Source organism: Rhamphochromis sp. 'chilingali', assembly GCF_963969265.1.
Source record: "Rhamphochromis sp. 'chilingali' genome assembly, chromosome: 16".
Classification (NCBI taxonomy): domain Eukaryota; kingdom Metazoa; phylum Chordata; class Actinopteri; order Cichliformes; family Cichlidae; genus Rhamphochromis; species Rhamphochromis sp. 'chilingali'.
In genome coordinates this window covers 30506104-30525277 of record NC_137943.1, presented here as the reverse complement: position 1 = coordinate 30525277, position 19174 = coordinate 30506104, and the positions used below count along the sequence as shown (strand labels likewise).

The 19174-nt window shown below is 39.3% G+C and overlaps 1 protein-coding gene across 2 annotated transcripts in view; it reads left to right on the top strand.

The window, feature by feature from the left end:
- The window catches only part of LOC308412638 (receptor-type tyrosine-protein phosphatase N2-like), a 228846-nt gene that overhangs the window by 197269 nt on the left and 12403 nt on the right, over positions 1 to 19174 (top strand). For both annotated transcript variants that reach the window (XM_080907154.1, XM_080907155.1), the window contains 4 exons: positions 2153 to 2230; positions 5290 to 5409; positions 6070 to 6236; positions 13147 to 13200. In XM_080907154.1, coding sequence (XP_080763280.1) covers positions 2153 to 2230; positions 5290 to 5409; positions 6070 to 6236; positions 13147 to 13200 — 419 coding nt within the window. The remainder of the gene's footprint in view (positions 1 to 2152; positions 2231 to 5289; positions 5410 to 6069; positions 6237 to 13146; positions 13201 to 19174) is intronic.

The window sequence follows — 19174 nt, the reverse complement described above, 5'->3', positions numbered from 1 at the left end:
AAACGCTAAGCTCCTTCTCTAAGAAGCTTCTAGCAATGAATTTCAGTACTTTAAACAGGGGGAACATTTTACTAACGCACTTAGATTTGCTCATTTCGAAAGCACTGAGGATTTTTCCTTGTGCATGGGTGTGATGATTCATGTCCCCTCATTAGTTCTTAAAAGTGTCTGTGAACGAGGTATTTAGCCATTTTATATTATATTATATTGCGTCCAATATCAATTTATTTTTTACACCAAGAAAAAGACACACTGTAGAACATTCCTGGAGGCCCATTGGAGCATAGTGTTTTTTTTCCATGTATGGACAAAGATCAATTTTGTAGAATTGCTTTTCCTTATTTGTTCATGTCAGATGTGTGTAGTGCCTAAACCCGGAGACGCAGAGGTGGATTGTGATGAACTAAAAGCAAGCCATTTATTAAGCATGGAAAATACATTACGAAAGAAACTGAAAACTTTCAACTACATTTGTGAGACGTAAGGCTAGGGCGCGCTGGGAGACATGAGAGGAAAGTGAGCTGCCACCCCGACAAAGGCAAAAGGAAAGAGAGCAACTACACATATACAAAAGGTTGATTAGAGGAGTGGAGACAACTGGAGAAAATGAGACATGGCTGAAAAGAATCATAACAGACGAGTAAAGGAAGCAAAATTCAAGACAATGCACAAGGAACATGGGCTCACCAAAATAAAACAGGAAGTGAAGCTTAATACAAAAAACTTTAACACAGGAGGAAAGAACGCTAAGGGAGGAACTGAGAATAGACTAGCTTTATTGTCATTGTAACAAATGAAATTAAAGGTGCACACTCATTAGAAAAACACAAACATAAACACATGCGTGCACACACAATAGACACAGACATAATGTCCTGTTATCTGGATCTATTGCACCCATCCCTAATTGAACAAACACACTCATGTTATTGCTTTGATGAGTGTGTTTGCTGTTGGATGAAAGCTGTTTGAATCTGTTTGTCCTGGTTTTGAAGAATCTAAACTAAACTAAATACACTAAGTACTACATGAAGTTAATATAAACATTACATAAACCAAGAATCACAATGAACAATTAAATAAGCAACTCCACTGCTGAGTTTGCTGAGGTTCATTTATGTCATTTACTTTTAAAGACTCAACATAAGCATTGTAGCCATCACATTCTTGGTTGTTTGGCTCGAGAACTGACCATATTTGGATTGACCCTATTTAGCACAGAAGTGCTAAATTATCAGCTAAATTAGAGTTCCCGACCTCCTTAGGCATTAACATCAGCACAAAAACTATATCCTGGGAACTTCATGGCATTGATTTCTATGGCCAAGCAACTCCTGTAGGTGTAATGTGTATGTGACCCAGTACTTTTGGCCATATAGTGTATCTGCCAGTTGATAACATAGACATAAAATACTAGAATGAATTAATTACACCAAAACTGGAGCACAAACTTACAACAGTTAACTGAAGAGCAAGTGATAAATAAAAACATAAGGCCATGACCTTAAAGGGACTACAACTACAAGCGTGGTGCAGCAATGTTTATTCTGCTGCAAAGCTGTACATTTTAACAGTCTGCCTGTTATCTTTTTAAACCAATCTCAAGTTGCTCTATCTGCAGTTTTTGGGACTTCTCCATTGGCTTTATTTTTCTAGACCCAGAAGTTGTTGCTTAGATCAGGATGATGATGACAGAAACTAGGATGAGGAAAGTTGGACAATATCAGTATGGTATAGCAGGAATGACCAAAAACAGCCAGGAATGCACAAAGATTTGATTATTAAATCTATGCAAAACTATCACACTTAAGTGAAAAAATACACTTAATGTAACAACTGGAACAGCCGTCATTCTCTCTGATCGGAATAAACTTTGCAAATGTCTGTTATTCTGTAGACTTACAGGATAAGATGACCAAGGTCAGAGCCAATGATTGGACTCTAATTTATCCTTTCTTCTCAGATCTGAGTTGACCTTGCTGTGCTGTTAACTTCCTGAGAACTGTGCAACATTTGTTTTCCAGAAATGATCCAAAATAATCATGGGCTTTAAATCTAAACATTTGAGACAGGACAAACATGAATTGTACCATTCAAAATAAGCCATCCTTGATCAATTTACACCCTCTTGTCCTTTTTCCTCTCCCCACAGATGGATCACGATCCCAGGAACCCAGCCTACATTGCCACTCAAGGTCCCCTGCCCTCCACTGTGGCTGATTTCTGGCAGGTAAACACACACACACAAATACAAATGCATTCACACACACTCATGAAACAAAAATCAATACAATCTCCTCTCTTAAACAAGAGTTAGCCGATTTTTATTAGTGCAGCAAGTCACACAGGCGACCAGCCATTTCTGTGGATGTCATTATTAATCTTTCCTTCACCATAACACTCACCAGCCTCACCACCACTGTTTTTACACACACACACACACACACACACACACACACACACACACACACACACACACACACACACACACACACACACTGGCCTTCAGTGGGACACATTGTTAATGCAGGGGGTAGCAAACTCTTTTCCCACTGTCCCAAATGTTGGATTGGGTTTGAATCTGAGACCAGGAGATCAATAAGTTATTCTGGCCAGTCTTGGTGTTAGGTGTATGTTGAGTGGAGCAGCAGGGAGGTTGGAAGGAAAGGTCCCCTTGTCAAACAAGTTATATCCCCGCTGGATTCTCACTTGGGCAGACCAAGGAGGGGCACAAAGAAAAAGAAATCTCAGGCTTGCATAGAGTCACTACACTACAGAAGTTCCAACTAATCCAGGCAAGTGAAATATAAAAATCAGTTCATTTGAAATGAGCTGTGTGATATTCATTTTTTGTTGAGATGTGAAAAGTATCCAGAAAAACCAAGAACACAGAATCCAAATATTATTTTCTTGGTTAATTTGGAAATAAATCCCATATTACCACTTTTCTATTTTCTTAATAAACCTTAGTTTTGTTGCATACTGTGCTCTCGAATAGGCTCGCCAGTTATTTTTTGGAAAACGCTTTAAAAAGTTGTGATTAACACAAAAAATTTTGTAGGTACACTGTCATTTGTTAAACTGCCCATTACCACAGCGAAACTGTTTTGGTTCCTGTCATTCCACTGCTGTTAAAAAGCATGCGTGCTTAGCCAACCCACTCTTTATAAATAGAGACTGAATAAAATAAAAATGTCAAATTTGGCTTCATGTGAGCAGTCAAGACGAGTGGGAAGTGCGGTAAGATGCGTGTGCACAGTGGCACATTTATGATTACACAAAAGTGGAACTAAAATAACTTTAGTTTAACAGTCCAGCAAAGTAAGCAAGCAAACAAAATGCTTGAAACGAGGCAGGAGAGGTGAGAAGTTAGGCGTGTGACTTCCGCCTAACAAGCTGAATTTCCATTCAACTCAAGCTGGGTTTCCGTGGTGACAGCGGTGGCGATGTTGAGGTCTTGTCTGGGGGAATGAGAGCCCTATTACACCACTACTCGCCTCCTTCCTTCTTCCTTTCCACTAATCCCCGTCCAGCTCTAAATAATTCTTTTTCAGGGAAGGAAAAGTGTTGGTTGGTATATTGGTCCTGTTCCTCTTTATTCACACTTTACACCAACATTTCTGCAACGTCCTTCTGTGCCATTTCTGTAGTCCAAATCTTGTTTTTGTCTAGAAATATCTACAGTTTTGAGTGGTACAGAAGGCCAATATAAAAAGAAAGGACAGTCAACTTCTATATCTGCGAGAGTGGTTTTAGGATGGATGCCCTTGACCTGAAAGAAGTGCACATAATGTAGTTCACATAGGAGTCCCAGTCCTTAAAAAAGCAATAGACTTTCTAAATAGATGTGAACGAGAAGCCACAAAACCAATATGGGTGTCTAAGTATCTCCATATCAGTCCGCAGGCCTTAGCCTGTAGCTAAAAAGATCATTTAAAGACTTTATCTAAAAGCCTCAGACGATTCCTGCTGCTCATCATGGATTCATCTCAGGTTCATTAAGTAGCCTCTCCGTGCTTTACAGGCTTCTGTACTCAGGCTTTATTCAGCCTTCATGTTGTGTTGAGGCCCAGTTGATTTAACTAGCATTACTGTGTCTTATCAGATTGCTTAATCAAGAGCCGGCCAAGGTTATTACACTGGAAAAAAGTCCAACATCTTCAGAAAGTTTATGTACACAAAACGTTCTAAAAGAGCAGGGCACACCCTTCATTTTTTTTGTGGAAAAATATGGGTTTAAATAAATGTAGCTTTTTAACAAACCTTGAGTTTTAAAGGAGGGAGCTTTTCCTCCAGACAGCAGCAGCAGCGGAGTTTGCACCCTGTCAGCTGAAGCAAATTAACACAATTTCTCAAAAAGTGCACCGTCACATTTTTAGATCCATGAGACTAATCACTGAAGCAGGGAGGACTGAGAGGAATAGTGCAGAGAGGCGCAGTAATTCAAAACCCACTGCAATTAACATCTGCTAAATCTTCGGCAAGGTGTGGCAGCGCTCATGACCGAGCGGCAGGTGCGGCCATCTTTATAATCTAACCCGATGATGTGGGAGCGGTATTGTTTTATGGCTTCTATTAACGGCTGACTGTTACCTCTGAACAGCGTTGAATGGATCTCCTGAGCAAGCCCACCCTCCGGCTGTGAGAATATGACTGCCAGAAGGAAAAATACGACCACAGGCGGGTCTCAGATGTGGAACGACCCAGCTGGGGGAGAGAACAGCCTGAACTGCTACAGCAATTACTTGTCACAAAGCTTTACTTCCTTGTAGTTGCTCACAAAAGTTGGAAACAGCAAGCATGTTTCAAACCAAGATTTTTCTTTTTTTTCCCCTCGCTCCCGTGAAACAAACACCTCCCTTTCCAAAATGATAGCTAGAACAAAATTTGAACTAATGATGGACCGATATCCAAGAGAGTGGGTGAGTGAGGACACATGTCAGTGTTACTGTTGGCAGGTTCTGGGAGGTGTTGACAGCTTCATATGAGATCTTGTTCCAAATCAAGCTCTCCGCTCCTTCAAGAACATGACTCCTACTCTTAACGCTTTACTTTTGATTAAACTTAGAAGTTTTCAAAGAACATTAAGTAACGCAGAATATTTAGACTTTTGAGAAAGTTTATCTTAAGTGCTGCAAAAAAAGAATAACATACATGAATTCGGAACAATTAAAAACTAAAAATTCATTCATTCTTGTCTCTATCAAGAAAAAATCTACTTCATTTCAAAGGAATAAGGCCTTTTTAAAGAGCTACAATCATTTACCTGCCTGTGTATTTTGTTTGCAGATGGTTTGGGAGAATGGCTGTGTGGTCATCGTTATGTTGACACCTCTTGTTGAGAGCGGGGTGAAGCAGTGCTACCATTACTGGCCAGATGAAGGATCCAACCTGTACCACATCTACGAGGTAAAACAAACTCAAAGAAGATCTGTTATTATTTTCTGTCACATATATATGTTGAATACAAATGTCTGAAACTTGTCTTGATTTTTGTTGTGAATGAGGGCGAAAATCCTCTCACATGTTGTTCAAATCTGCTGTTTATGAAGGGCAGCCAATCAGAAGAAAGTCTTCAATTAGACATTGAAAGGTGCAAAATTGGCCTGTTTCAGGGCTGCACCAATGCCAGTGTATGCTGAACATGATTATTTAGGATGCTACACAGCTAGGCGTTAGGCTACAGCAGTTTTATTCCATTAGCATCTGACTCAGTATAGCATGTGTTAGATCCATCTCCTACTCAGGGAACTCAGCCCCACCCCCCACTATAAATATTATGTGACTTTTAGGGCTAATTATCGTATGAACTTGACTGTGACCAAATAAAAAATCAAAGATTATTTATCACAAAGGATTATCGTCTTAATAAAACATGGGATGTTAAGTTGTCTTCCACTTGTAATCAGTCAGTTATCACGTGACGTCTGTGTTTTTGTCATCATAATTCAATTTAGAAGTAATTTACTCTTCTGGAATTAGTAAGTACATAAGCCGATCAGAACATTTCTCGACTACCATAAATTTCATGCATGGGGAAATACATGTCTGTCTCCTGCATCCTTCCAGGTGAACCTGGTCTCTGAACACATCTGGTGCGATGACTTCCTGGTTCGTAGCTTCTACTTGAAGAACATGCAGACCAACGAAACGCGGACCGTCACTCAGTTCCATTTCCTGACCTGGCTCAACCAGAACGTGCCGGAGACTAGCCGAACACTACTTGACTTCCGCAGGTAGGGAGCTTCTTCAGAAAGTTTCAGAAAGCTTAAAACAAAACAGCCCACTCTCGTTCCTGGGTCATCTAAAGCTGCTGGGTTTGTTTCCAGTCCTCAGGCATCAGAAACATGTGTATAAAGTCATTTGGCCTTTTTTAGTTTTCAGTGCACAGACCTAACAGTAAAAGAAAAACTGAAAACATCTTGGGGCAAAACACAAAGGGAGTCAAAAACATGGACCAATAACTCTCTCCATCCAGTTTTCTTTCTTACGAGGTGCCGTGGTGTTTACAGCAAGACCATCTGTCCTGCTTTAAGGGTGAAGGTTTCCTCTTATGCATCATAAATGACCATTGACCCTGTGCCGGGGTCCTTTTCACTGTTATCTCTTGACAAAATGGAGAAAAACTAAACAGCCATGAGACAAGGAGCTGTGAAAAGCAGCATTGTTATCCCTCACAGCGATACTACCTACCTTTGAGTTGACTCCTACTCTTTAACCATGGCCTGCACATTGTATGTTTTTTAAACCTATTTTTCTATAGTATAGTATAAAAGTCTTCTTTGCAATTTGCTTAAAGAGTTACTTGAAACTGATTTTCATTTGAAATGCATAAAGTACTTAAGCCAGCTTTTAATGTTGATAGAGAAAGCACTGAGGTTTCAGAAGCCATCAAAGAAACTTTTTGGAAGTTCTCTTCAAAGGCGCCTTTGGAGCAAACCCACTTTGATAACAGCATTCATTTCCACAGCAGAGCTGAGAAACACCTTGCATGATATCATTCAGGAAAAATCGCCACAGTCCGTTTCTTCCCTCGACTTTTGCTCCGGTAGAACAAAGGCAGCCTACGTTTTCATTTTGTAAGTGTACATAAGAAAAACCAAACTACAGAGCAATGGTAGCGGAACATTTGCTTTTGTGTGCATGCTGTCAGTCTTCTCCACATGTAAATATAACAAGAAGGTACGGATGGGAGAAATATTACATAAATAAATGTTTTTGCAGTGCTTTGCGTTTCTTTTTTGTTTGTTCTGCTTGATATGTTGCAGTGCTTAACTAACTGGAACTCTCACTGATCCTTTTCTTTCATCCTGTGATGAATAGGCTAACTTTCAGGAGCCACACGGCCTTTGGTTCAACAGCCTCTTCCGTTGTCCTTAAGTTTTGGTGTATTTGTTAGCCCATGCAACTTATCTGAAGGTTCTCAGAATTCACGAGTAGGGCATCAGAAGAGCAAAAAAGTCAGAAATCCAACCTTGCAAGAAAATCTTCCAATGCACCTAAATCGCTTTAGCTTCCAAGGCTTGAATTTTGTATATGCAGTTTTATTACAGTTCAGAAACTGGTCAGGCTGTGCCATATATTAAAATCCAGTAGGTCATATGCGTGATGGTTCTTCTCTGGCATTTTATTTAAAACAAAGATAAAGTGAAAGAGTCTAATAGAAGCTCCTGAAGTTGTTTGTTTTCCACCCTCCTCCTCCTTCTTGAGCCACAGAGGCTTTGAAAGGCTTTCATGATTTCCTTACAGCATAATGGCTTCAAACCTCGCACTTCTCCAGGAGTTTTGACTTGTGATCCTGAGGTGCAGGCAGAAAAATATCTATATATCCTCTAAACATCCTGGGCGCTTTCCACTCGATAACAGTGTAATTCAAAATGCATTGAGGATACTCTTCCAAAGTGATCCTTTATCTCTGGCGCCTTTATAACTGCTCTCCTCCTTTTCCCCTTCGACCTCTTTTAAACTGATATACTGTATTGCCTATTAGGTGTTAGCCGCCCTGGCCCCTTTTCTCTGATTCACTGTGGATTTTCTCAAGTGATAGACCCCAAGTCAGGTTTATATATAGGCCTGGTGTCTCCATTCTGCTGGCGCACATCAATTAGGTGGGATATCAAGAGTAAGAGTTTGTGGTCACTGCTATTATAAAAGGGTCTGGTGGGCGTCACCATACACCATCAGTTAGGAAATATTGCCTTTACTCACAGGGCAGCTGGGTCAGAACACAATGAAGAAGGCACAGAGGGAGATATTTTTCACTTTTATTACAGCAGATATGGTGCTTTCGTAATAGCAACCTGCCCTTTTCTTTATTTTTTGGTGTTGCCTTTTTTCACCTCGGCGATTTGAGGATACCGGCTGAAGTACCTCTCCATCATTTGCGCTTGTGCAGGCATGTTGTTCACTAATCACACCGGCCTGACTGACCCGAAGCCTTGCTTACAACTCCTCTCTGTCCTTCCCCCGTTTTACCAGCTAACTTGCGGTTGCCAGTGTCATTTTTGTGATGTTGCAGCTAGTAATATAAGCCCAGTTGCATAGTCACAAAAGTGATCATTGGAGACTGTGACTCTACAACCAGGGGGCCTCATGGGCCCTCCCCCCAACCCACCCTTTTACTTCTCTTTTTCCCGGTCTTCTCCTCCTCCCCTTATTTTCTCCTTCTTCATCTCACTCCTCCTTCTCTGTTCTCGCTGTGCCCAGTGACCTGAGATGACCTCTTCCCTTTTTGCTTGCTCATGGTTTGCTTGACTGCCTCCGGTCTCCCCTCCTCTCTCGCCATGCTTCCTTTTCCTCTCTTGGTCGCTTTTGTCTCTCTTGCTCCTGCCCGGTATCTGTCTCTCCTCCCTCACTTAGCTTTAGTCTATTTCTTTTTTCTGTGTTGCCTGGTGATTCCTGACTTAGGGTCTAATACTTTGTCCTTATATAAACAATAAATAAAACTTATGTTTGGTTTTTTTTGGGATTGTCCAGTCATTCATCATATGTGCTGGTATCAGATTCTTATAGTAGCAAAACATAACCTTGAATTTATTATACATGTTTTATAAACCACTTTATTATATACTACTACTGGAGTAAATCATGTAAAATAGCCGTCCATCAATTTTCTTCCACTTATCCTACGTGCAAATTGGAGATTTACAGTATATTTTGTTGTGGACGCGTGTATTTTAACCCAAACTGTGGCCTTTTCCTATATGGGTAGTTTTGTTACCTAATTCTAACAAGTCAGTAAATAAAAATAAAATTCTAAAATATCATACTAGCCAAAGTCCAGTCTGCCAGGTCTCAGACCATCAACAAAGGAAAACATTTCTTTCCAACCTGCTAATGTGGACTTTGCTGGATCGTCTGCATGCAAAGGGGAACAAACTTTACAATCACTTCTATGAGACTGGGCTCCCTCCATCTAGATCCAGCTGATTACACAGTACAGGCTTTGAGCTTTATAAGTCACTTTCACCTTTGCTTACTGGATAGGTTTAGGCACTGAAACTGTATGGTTAGGTTAAGGAAAGGATGAGGGTCTGGATTAAAATGTGCCCCTTTAAACTGAACCCAGTGCATCACAGAACTTGTGCCAAAGACACTTTGTGTGTGAGATGCCAGCTTTTTCAACAACATGGCAGTATTTGACTGAAGTCACTGAAACATATGTATATAGGCTTAGTTGTATCAAATAGGCAGATCTGGGACCAGTTTCATAATGTGGAAATTTGCACGCGCTGTTTACAGGCAGATTGCAAATGGTGGCAGTGTGGCATTTCATGAGTTATTGTCTCTAAAAATACATTTTTAAGTGCTGCAGGGCTGCTGCGTGTCGATGCATGGGTTGTGTAGACATTACTGTGTTTGAAATAATGGAACACACCCAATTAAAAACATGACCTCATATTGCAAATGTGTTGATCGGAGAAATGTTGACCTTGTTGTACATTTTTGGTGGTTTGCAGACAACAACCGGATCTTTCATAATATTGATCCAAAAATGCTAATGCGTATAAAGAGCGGACATATTCTAAGTCTTTCATTTCTGTCCGTCAGCTTGCCAGTCTGTATCTTTCACCATCTCTCTCTGTCGTCATCCACTCCATTGATTTTTTTTCCCACTCTTTTCTCCGCCTCCCTTTCTGGCTTTTGATCCCCCTCTCGCTATCTGGCTAATATCTCTCTTATGGGGCATTTCCTTTGAATCTCACGCCCTTCTACACACCCCACACCCGACCTCCCACCCCGCCTACTGGCGATTCTCTGCTGGCTGTTTCCATGGTTACATCACTTTTGATTGTCTCTAGTGAGGTCTGACTTTTCAATTTTAGTGGGGCGGTGGATGAAAATGTGAGGGGAATTTTGGTGATCAGCCTTTGTGTTTTTTAAAACTCAAGCTTGTGTAATGTTGCTTGTTGTTTGCCCTGCAGGAAACACCAGGTAAAACCCACTGCTTATGTCATTTATTTAGCTACAAAGTGACAATTATATAATTATACTTGCTTTTTTTTGCCTTCTTTTGACCTCATGTAATAATGAGATATATACATTTTTAATTCAAGTGCAATAACTCAGGATATGAACAATGAGCAAGACAAATAACTGATCATTACTTTGTACTTTGTACTTCCCACTACACCCTGTTTAAATAAGTGTTTTTAAAGACAGTTATAAATTTTAATAATTAAACATAAATGACCACAAAAACTTCAAGTTCAAGGAAGGAAAAGCATCAAAACTGCACATTTGAAGCTTCTCTCTCTGACTGGTGATGCATAATGGATTATGAAAAGGCCACACACATACACACAGCGTACCTTCACATAATATGTTTCAGATGAATATTGTTATTTTGAGTTTCACCATAAAATAGAATCAGAGATGATCTCCAGCTGGGATCAAACTCGGCCTTTCTGCTGCGTTCTCAGATGGAAGCTGTGAGTTTGTGCAGATCTGCTCACTGCTCTGTTTTTTGATGAACAAGGTGCAAAGTTGTTGTTTTTTAACCCCAGTCTTTAAAAAGAGAGAGAGAAGAATGTGGTGTTCCTCATACTGTTGATGTTCTTTTATGCATGGGTGACAGCAGCCACAGATTGTCCTCCGTTGTGGAATATTATGATGATTTTCTTTCAGATTATAAATGTCTGTGCGATTCCTCATGGTTGTGTTCAACTATACTGATTATGAAATAAGAAGAAGTTAAAAAAACATGTACTATTTCATTTTGCGAATGAAGCATGGCTCTCTGATCTTTTGAAATTTGGTTTAAATTAAACTGTGCAGCACTATTATATGTGCTAGAAGCAAACAGTAAAGCAGGTTTTTGTAACAGCATGTAGATTATGGTCTTACTACATGAGACTATAAATTCTAATAATACAAAACCCAGTTCGGAAAAAGATGTCATTGTGTAATATCTAAATAAGAACAATGCAATGATTGATTGACATATTTTATTTACAACAGAACACAGAAAACAGATCAAATGTTTAGATTGTATAAATGTGACATTCAAAAATAAGTCATTCAGAATTTGATGGCAAAAACATGTTTACTGTAATATCAGTCTGTGGACATCTGGGGCAGGCAGGATAGTTCAGCATCTGAATTCTACTTCAAAGCCGTGCTGTTGTAATGATGCAGCATGCAGTTTAACATTGTCTTGCTGAAATATGCAAGCCCTTCCCTGAGCAAGACGATGGGTGTTGATCTAAAACCTGTATACATCTTTGAGCACTGATGGTGGCATTCCATGTGCAAGCTGCCACAGGAGTACTAATGCACTCCCATACAACCAGAGATGCAGACTTAAAACTGAACCTTTGAAGCTAATACCAAGCCAGATGGTCCCCTCTTCTTTTTTGTCTGGAGGGCACGGCGTCATTGCTTTCCACAGAATTTCAAATTTCAATTCATCTGACCACAGAACAGTTTTCCATTTTGCCTCAGTCCATTTTAAATGGGCTTTGGCATTTCTGGATCATGTTCACAGATGGCTTCTTCTTTGCACAGTAGAGTTTTATCCTGCATTTATGGACGGTGCAGTGAACTGTCTTCAAAGGCAATCATTTCTCAGTGTTCCTGAGACCATGCAGCGATTTGCATGACAGAGTGATGACTGTTTTTAGTGCAGTGTCACCTGAAGGCCGGAAGATCATCAGCATCCAGTATTGATTTTCGGGCTTGCCTTTGAGCACTGACTTTTCACCAGATTCTCTTATTCTTTTTCTGATATTGTGCACTGCAGGGAATGAGATATTGGAAGTGCAGGAACATTATTCTTAAATTCTCCCACAATTTGTACGTGCAGATTTCTGCTCATATTCACATCTGAGAAACACTCTTTAAGATGTCTTTTTTATGTTACTGACCTGCTGCCAGTTAACCTAATTAGTTGCAAAATGTTCCTCCAGCTGTTACTTTTAAGTACCACTCACTTGTCCAGCATTTAATTGCCCCATCCCATCTCTTTTGAGATGTGACGCTGCTGCCAAATCTAAAATTATCTGCAAATATTTGTGTCATGTTTATTTACATTTCAAACGGCATTGCACCTTTTTTGGAATTAGGGCTCTGTTATCAAATTGTCCACTATACCATGGTAGGTGGTATGGGACAAATTGGTGAATTTTATGGCAGTGATAGCCTTACTGAGTACCAGTTTTGACATGTAAAAACATGTAAAACATACTAAAATTATAAGTAGTTTTGTGCAGGATGTTTTTTCTTATTTTTTGAAGCCTAGATGCACCTGTGCTGACTGTATGTGATGCTGTATCTGTGATATTAATCCTCCAGAATCAGGTGTTACTGTTCTAAAGTAATGTTTAGGTTAACTCTTTCCTGTTTTAAATTTTTTTCTTTGCAGGTTTTAATTCATCTATGCATGCAATAACCAAGAAGAAAAGTGTACTTACCTTCATCTTTATTACTATTAGTAAATATGCATTCTGTCAGGGAGATAAAACTGAACTGAACCTCAGCTGTGCAACACCATTGGTTTCCCAGTTCAGCTGTTATAAAGCAGATAATTGGCTCCTTAAAGTATTTTTTTCTGTTGATTTCTATGACGGATTTCTTAAGCGATATCTCTCCTTTTTATCATGTCTGTGTTAACACTAACTTTTTCTTTCTGTCTTGTTTTTTTTACAGGAAAGTTAACAAGTGCTACCGGGGCCGCTCATGTCCTATCATAGTCCACTGCAGGCAAGTATGCTAATAACTAAGGCAGAATGCTTTTTATGGTGGCTTATTCATAGGGTTCTAGTATCAAATGCATTCTGTTTTCAGAGAGACATGCTGCATTATGCTGGCAAACTCGCAAACAAGCACAGATCTTTTAAAGTTGCTGGTTAAATTGTTTTAAAGTTTCTTTTTTCAGAGGATTTAAAACTCAAATTGCCCGGGTCCTTTGTGGTTTCTGACCTCCAGTCCACATCACCATTTAATTCCCCACCAACTGCCATGTCACTTGTCAGCATGTGTGGGACGACAAACATTTTAAATGAGAGATTAGCCAAAAAGTTGTGATTTAATTTGACAAACTGTCCGCGGAGGAGGGTAACTTTTAATTGGAGGCAGTTCAAAGCTTGCAGCTTGCCGGTCAGAGCCAGTGGGTGAGAGGGAGAGAGGGTAAATAGAAGTAGGCAGGGTTGCAGCTGTTGTGTTTGCATATGTGTGTGTGTTTTTGTATAATCACATCTGCATACCCCTACCACCTGAGGAAATAACTCAGACCAGTGAGACATAATTAAATCGGTATTTAGCAGAAAAATCTGCCACAGTTTTTTTGTGCAAGCATCCTCAGATGATTGGATTAAAAAAAAAAAACTTCAATAACAGATAGCCCTTATGTCTGTCTGCTCACTACTCCACCAAATGATCTATTATTTAATATGGTGCAATGGCTCCACTATGATGAAACTGTACATTTCTCGCTCTAACTGCTAGTCTACACCAGAGTATTAAACCTGCCTTTATGGAGCACCAGCCACAGTAACTTGAACATCCTGAATTTTCTCGGCTACTCTTATGACACTTACTTACTCTGATGATCAACCAAATCCTTCAATTTGACGTGTGTTATTGCATTAGAGGTTTCGAATTTTAAACAGGATTTGTTGGTATGCGACTTGCCGGGCATTGAAATCAACGTAGTTATATATATATATATATATATATATATATATATATATATATAATGATAATAATAATGGATACTTTATTGATCCCCATGGGGAAATTACTTGTTTTTCTCTGCATTTGACCCATTCACTCAGTGAAGCAGTGGGCAGCCCACTAAGCAGGCGCCCGGGGAGCAGTGTGTAGGGACGGTACCTTGCTCAGGGGTACCTCAGGGTAGCCGTTAAGTGGATTCGCTCTCTCTATATATATATATATATATATATAAAACTGTCATCTCGAGACACTTTACTGTTACCGGTAAGTTGAATACCAGACAACATTAGAGAGAGAACCCAGACAATTAAATCTTCCCCTTGGAGAAAGCACATGGTGACAGTGAGGAGAAAGAACCCCCTTTTAACAGGAAGAGCACAGAGAGAACAACATATAGGACTAAACACATACTACAGGAGAGAGCAGACAAAAGTTATTTCCATGTAGCAGTAGCACAGTAACATATAACTGAGAAGTCAAAAGACAGGAATGGATAAGAAATGCTCAATGCTTCATTGGAAGTCTGCCAACAGCCTGAGGGCTCACGGTCACCTAATCGAGCCCTAACTATAAGCTTTATCAAAACGGAAGGTTTGAAGCCTAATCTTTGCAGTAAAGAGGATGTTTCTGTCTCCCAAAAGCAAACGAGAGAGCGGAGCCTGATAGCTGAAGGCTCTGCTTCCTATTCTACTTTTGGAAGCTCGCAAGTGAGCCTGTAGTCTGAGAGCGAAGTGCTCTATTGAGATGAAATGATACTATGAGGTTCTTAAGAAATGATAGGGCCTAATTCAAGACGAGGAAAAAGGATTTTAAATTCAATGCTGAATTTAGCAAGGAGCCACTAAAGAGAAACTAACATGGTTGAAATATGAGTTGTCTTTCTACTTCCTGCAGTACTGTCACAGCGGTGTTTTAGATCAATTGCAAGCTTTTCAGGTAGCTTTCAGTGCAACAGAATGATAAAGAATTACAATGGCCAGTCCTAGTCCTTTAAAGCCAAGTGTTTCACATTTGATCCACGAGTTTTTGAGACAATGATGTAAAAGTCAATGTGAAATAAACTGCACAATTCATTTTTAAGGAAGAAATTGCACCAAAAAAATGCTGGATGCAGCAGATATGATAAAAATTAAAACTCCTATATGCAAATGAATGTATTATTTTTTATTTTGTCAGAATGAACATAAACGCTAAATTTTCTGGCAATTATTTTATGGTTTAGGCTTTAAAGGCTTAGTGGTAACAAACATATAGAAGCTAGCATGACATGTTATTGTATAATGGAAATAAAACCTTTGACAATTTGATTTATTCTCCTCCCAAATCATCTAACAATGCCACTGTGGTGCCATTTTACTGTACATGTATGTCATTACAGTAAGCTAATAAAACTAAAAAGAAACTTTATGCAATGTATTATGACAGTAGTAAAAATAAGAAATTAAAATTGCAATGCAAAACACAAATACTTATGTCACTTATGCCACGTGCATGTCTGATTCTCTTTCTGAAATAAATATGAGCACCCACAAAATCTCACTCAATCTGTTCAGTGTTCTTGGGACATATGAGCTTCAGTTTAACATGTATGCAGCGAGTACATGAAAAAGCTGCTATTAGGGTTTGTAGGACAAGTACACGCAGCTATGGTGTGCACAGAGGTTGATATGCATCATTCCTGTTTGAAGTTAATAAGCAACATAATTATGGTGGTAAATTCATTAGTCTAAAAATTATCCTGACAAAAGAAATTAATAATTTGTGCTTACAAACACAATTAAAGACAAAATAAATTTTTTCAATATTTTTAATTTACCAAGTCAGCCTGTCACCGCCTGCACTGCTTAACACAAGATGAACTTTGTTACCCACAAGGGTAACTTTCCTTACTTTTTAATGTGCTTGAAGGCTGCAGTGTTTTCACGTTAGTTTGGTATCACTTAAATCCTCAGTAGGCGGGAGAATGTGAAGCACAGTTGGAGGTGTTTATTCATTTTTGGTCAGTATGATATTAAAGTTTGCATAGATAAAACCATTGCACACATAATTATTGTGTTGCATGTTGCAGCACAAGTGAGCCTAAATGTAACGATGTGACTATGGTAACAAAGGAAGTAAATATCTTAAACATAGTAGGTAAGGTAACGAGTCAGATGTTCCCTGTGATTTGAGTGAAAAAAAACCCTCCACATTAAAAGTGAAATGTGTGGGTGAAGTGTTTGATTCATCCAGTCTGCACCGACGCTGCTCGACATCTCTGACCTCAGCATCCAGACAAACTGTCTTCATCAGAGCTGACTGGCAGGAGAAATTTACTTATGTGATAAAAACAGGTTTCACACCAGCACAGCAGGAAAAAATCTGCAATGTTGGTTTTTTTTAAAAATATGGATTCTTTCTGCGTATTGATTTCCCCTCCCTGCTGAAATGATAAAGTTCACAGTGACACCAGAAGTCTAATCAATCATTACACTAAAAAGTTCTCAACATATAAAGAGCAGGAGACTTTAAATGTGGCTGTAGCCACACAGGAGAAATAAAACGAAGCAGACGCTCTACAAAAATATTGAAGCACTTATTAATTTACATTTCTTGGAGCCGGTATGACTTTATTTACATCTTATCATAGAAGTTTATTTCTCCTATGAAGTGCACAGGTTTTGGTTTCAGACCTTTTGCCAAACCGACTGATTTTTGGAAATTGCACAAATCAACAGTTTTACTTAAGAAGGCTCCTCACTGAGTGAAGTGACCCATCTGTATCTGTGTGGCAGCCATAACAAGAGTGGGTTGAATTCCCTAAATACAGAGGAAAGGTGCTTCAGTGTCTCCTTTGTTACCTCCTTTAGTATATGATGTGCTGAATCAACTTTAATGAAAGGAAAGGAAATATTGCGTTTTTTGAACTTCCAGTTTTTGAAACTGACAAGCAGATGATAAACATTTCTCTGCTTTATTAAAATCTGCATGTTATGGGTTTGCTTCCCAGTGTGAAGCACTCTGTGTATTTAGAAAAGTGCCTTTATAAAAAGAGATCATGATAAAAAGATCAAAGTGAAGTTTGCATTGATTATGTACTCATTTTGAGAGTTTCTGTAATGCCAGCTTTTAGAGGTACCACAAATTAAAAATGTTCTTCAGAGATGCCGAAAGTTTTAATAAAAGCAAGCGTTAGAGCGGATCATCTATTCAGCAGGAGGAGAAAATCTGGGTGGAAAGCTGGGGAATATTTCTTACAGTTGGAGAGCTGACGCTTTTTATGCTGGATATTTTCTGGGTGGTAAGGTTTGACTGGCAGTGAAGTTTTCCAGTGATTAATGCGCTTCGAATGCATTTAGATGCTTATGAAGACAAGATTCTAACCTTGATTTGGACCGGTCCAAGTACATTCCTAAACTCAAGCAGCCAAACATATCTAAGGCTGCGATAATATAGAGACTGATAAACTTTGATGTTCATGCTGTAGAGACTTTCACTTAGAGCCTCCAAATGATTTTGTCAAAGTCAACTGTGCACAGCCATTTATCACTGTAATGCATGCAGAGGGCAGAGTGAAGCAGTCAGAGTGAGGAGTGAGCACACTGAAGAGCGCAGATGCAGAAATTCAATAATCACACAGCAGCGTTCTCTCTTTTTTCCATCCACTGTGTATTTTTCTATTTCATCTTTCTCTTTCCCTTCCTCCTTGCCTCTTTCCATGTCTATCACTTTAAACAGAGTCAGAGAAGGCAGCAGACATCTTGACATGTTTACTCACAGCCCTCAGGCGTGTGCTGACACACACACACACACACACATCACATATCTTTGATCACTTTGTAATGATCCTGGCAAGGTGCAGTGATACGATAGAGCTAAAATCACACCGTAATAACCTGTATAACACACACATGAACACGTGCAAATCTAGTGTGTAAGATCAGAGCATCTCTGTAGAATAGGCACATACACACTCGCAGGCTGCAGTGGCACTTCTCAATTACTGCAGAAAATAACAAAGGTCCCAGTGAAAATGAAATATTCAGAAAGTATGGACCCATGCCAGCATGCACACACACACACACATACACACACACGTGCACACACCAGCGCATGAAATAGACTGGTAGGGGTGCAGACATCAATTTTCAACACTTGAAATAAATCTTGGATAGAAAATATTCCCTCCACATACAAAGCAGAGCGTAATTCAGTTTCTGCACACTGTGTTCAGTGTGTTTATTTCAGAATAGACAAACATACATTTGCTCCTATGTCTCTAAAAACAGGTTTACATTTTTTGATGTTTTAAAAAGAACCTCTCAGTCTCTCGTTTCCATAATTGTACACGTTTGAAGTTGCTTATCCCCCTGAAATGGCATTAGAAGACTCGTAAACCTCGACGTATTAAATCTTTCTGATTGATGCTCGCTCGCTTAACACTGGAGTTGGGTCGCGTCTGTCTTCACTCCAGAGGAAAAACAAAGAAAGACAATAACATGAACATGGCAGAGGATACAAAATAAATATAGCAACTGTAAACCTGAAGGTGTTACTCGGCTTTGCAAGCTTGCCAGCAGTCCTGCCAAGTGATCTTATGCTATAAACATTTCAGTGTAATATTTTTTTCCTGGGTTATATGTTATTTAAAATTGTATGAGACACTGAAAGAACATTTAGTCCTCCTTGTCTGAACTTGAAGAAGTCGACAAGGTGGAAGAGCTGATTGTGATAATGCGCTGTGTAATTATCTCTAATCAGCTCTCACACTCAGCCGCTCACATTTTTACCTAATCAGTACATAACTGTATTAATGCAGTATTGCTTTTTGGGCATTAACAGGAACATTTAGTGTACCTGTAAAAGATTTTTATTCCTTTTATTCACTCGTATTAATGTTACACTTTGTGCATTTTCCACATCCGTATACGTATGACATCACATAGCAACAGAGTAATGATGTAAATGAACATTATGGAAATTAATGTAGAAGTATAATTAAAAACATCAAGTGACAGGAATT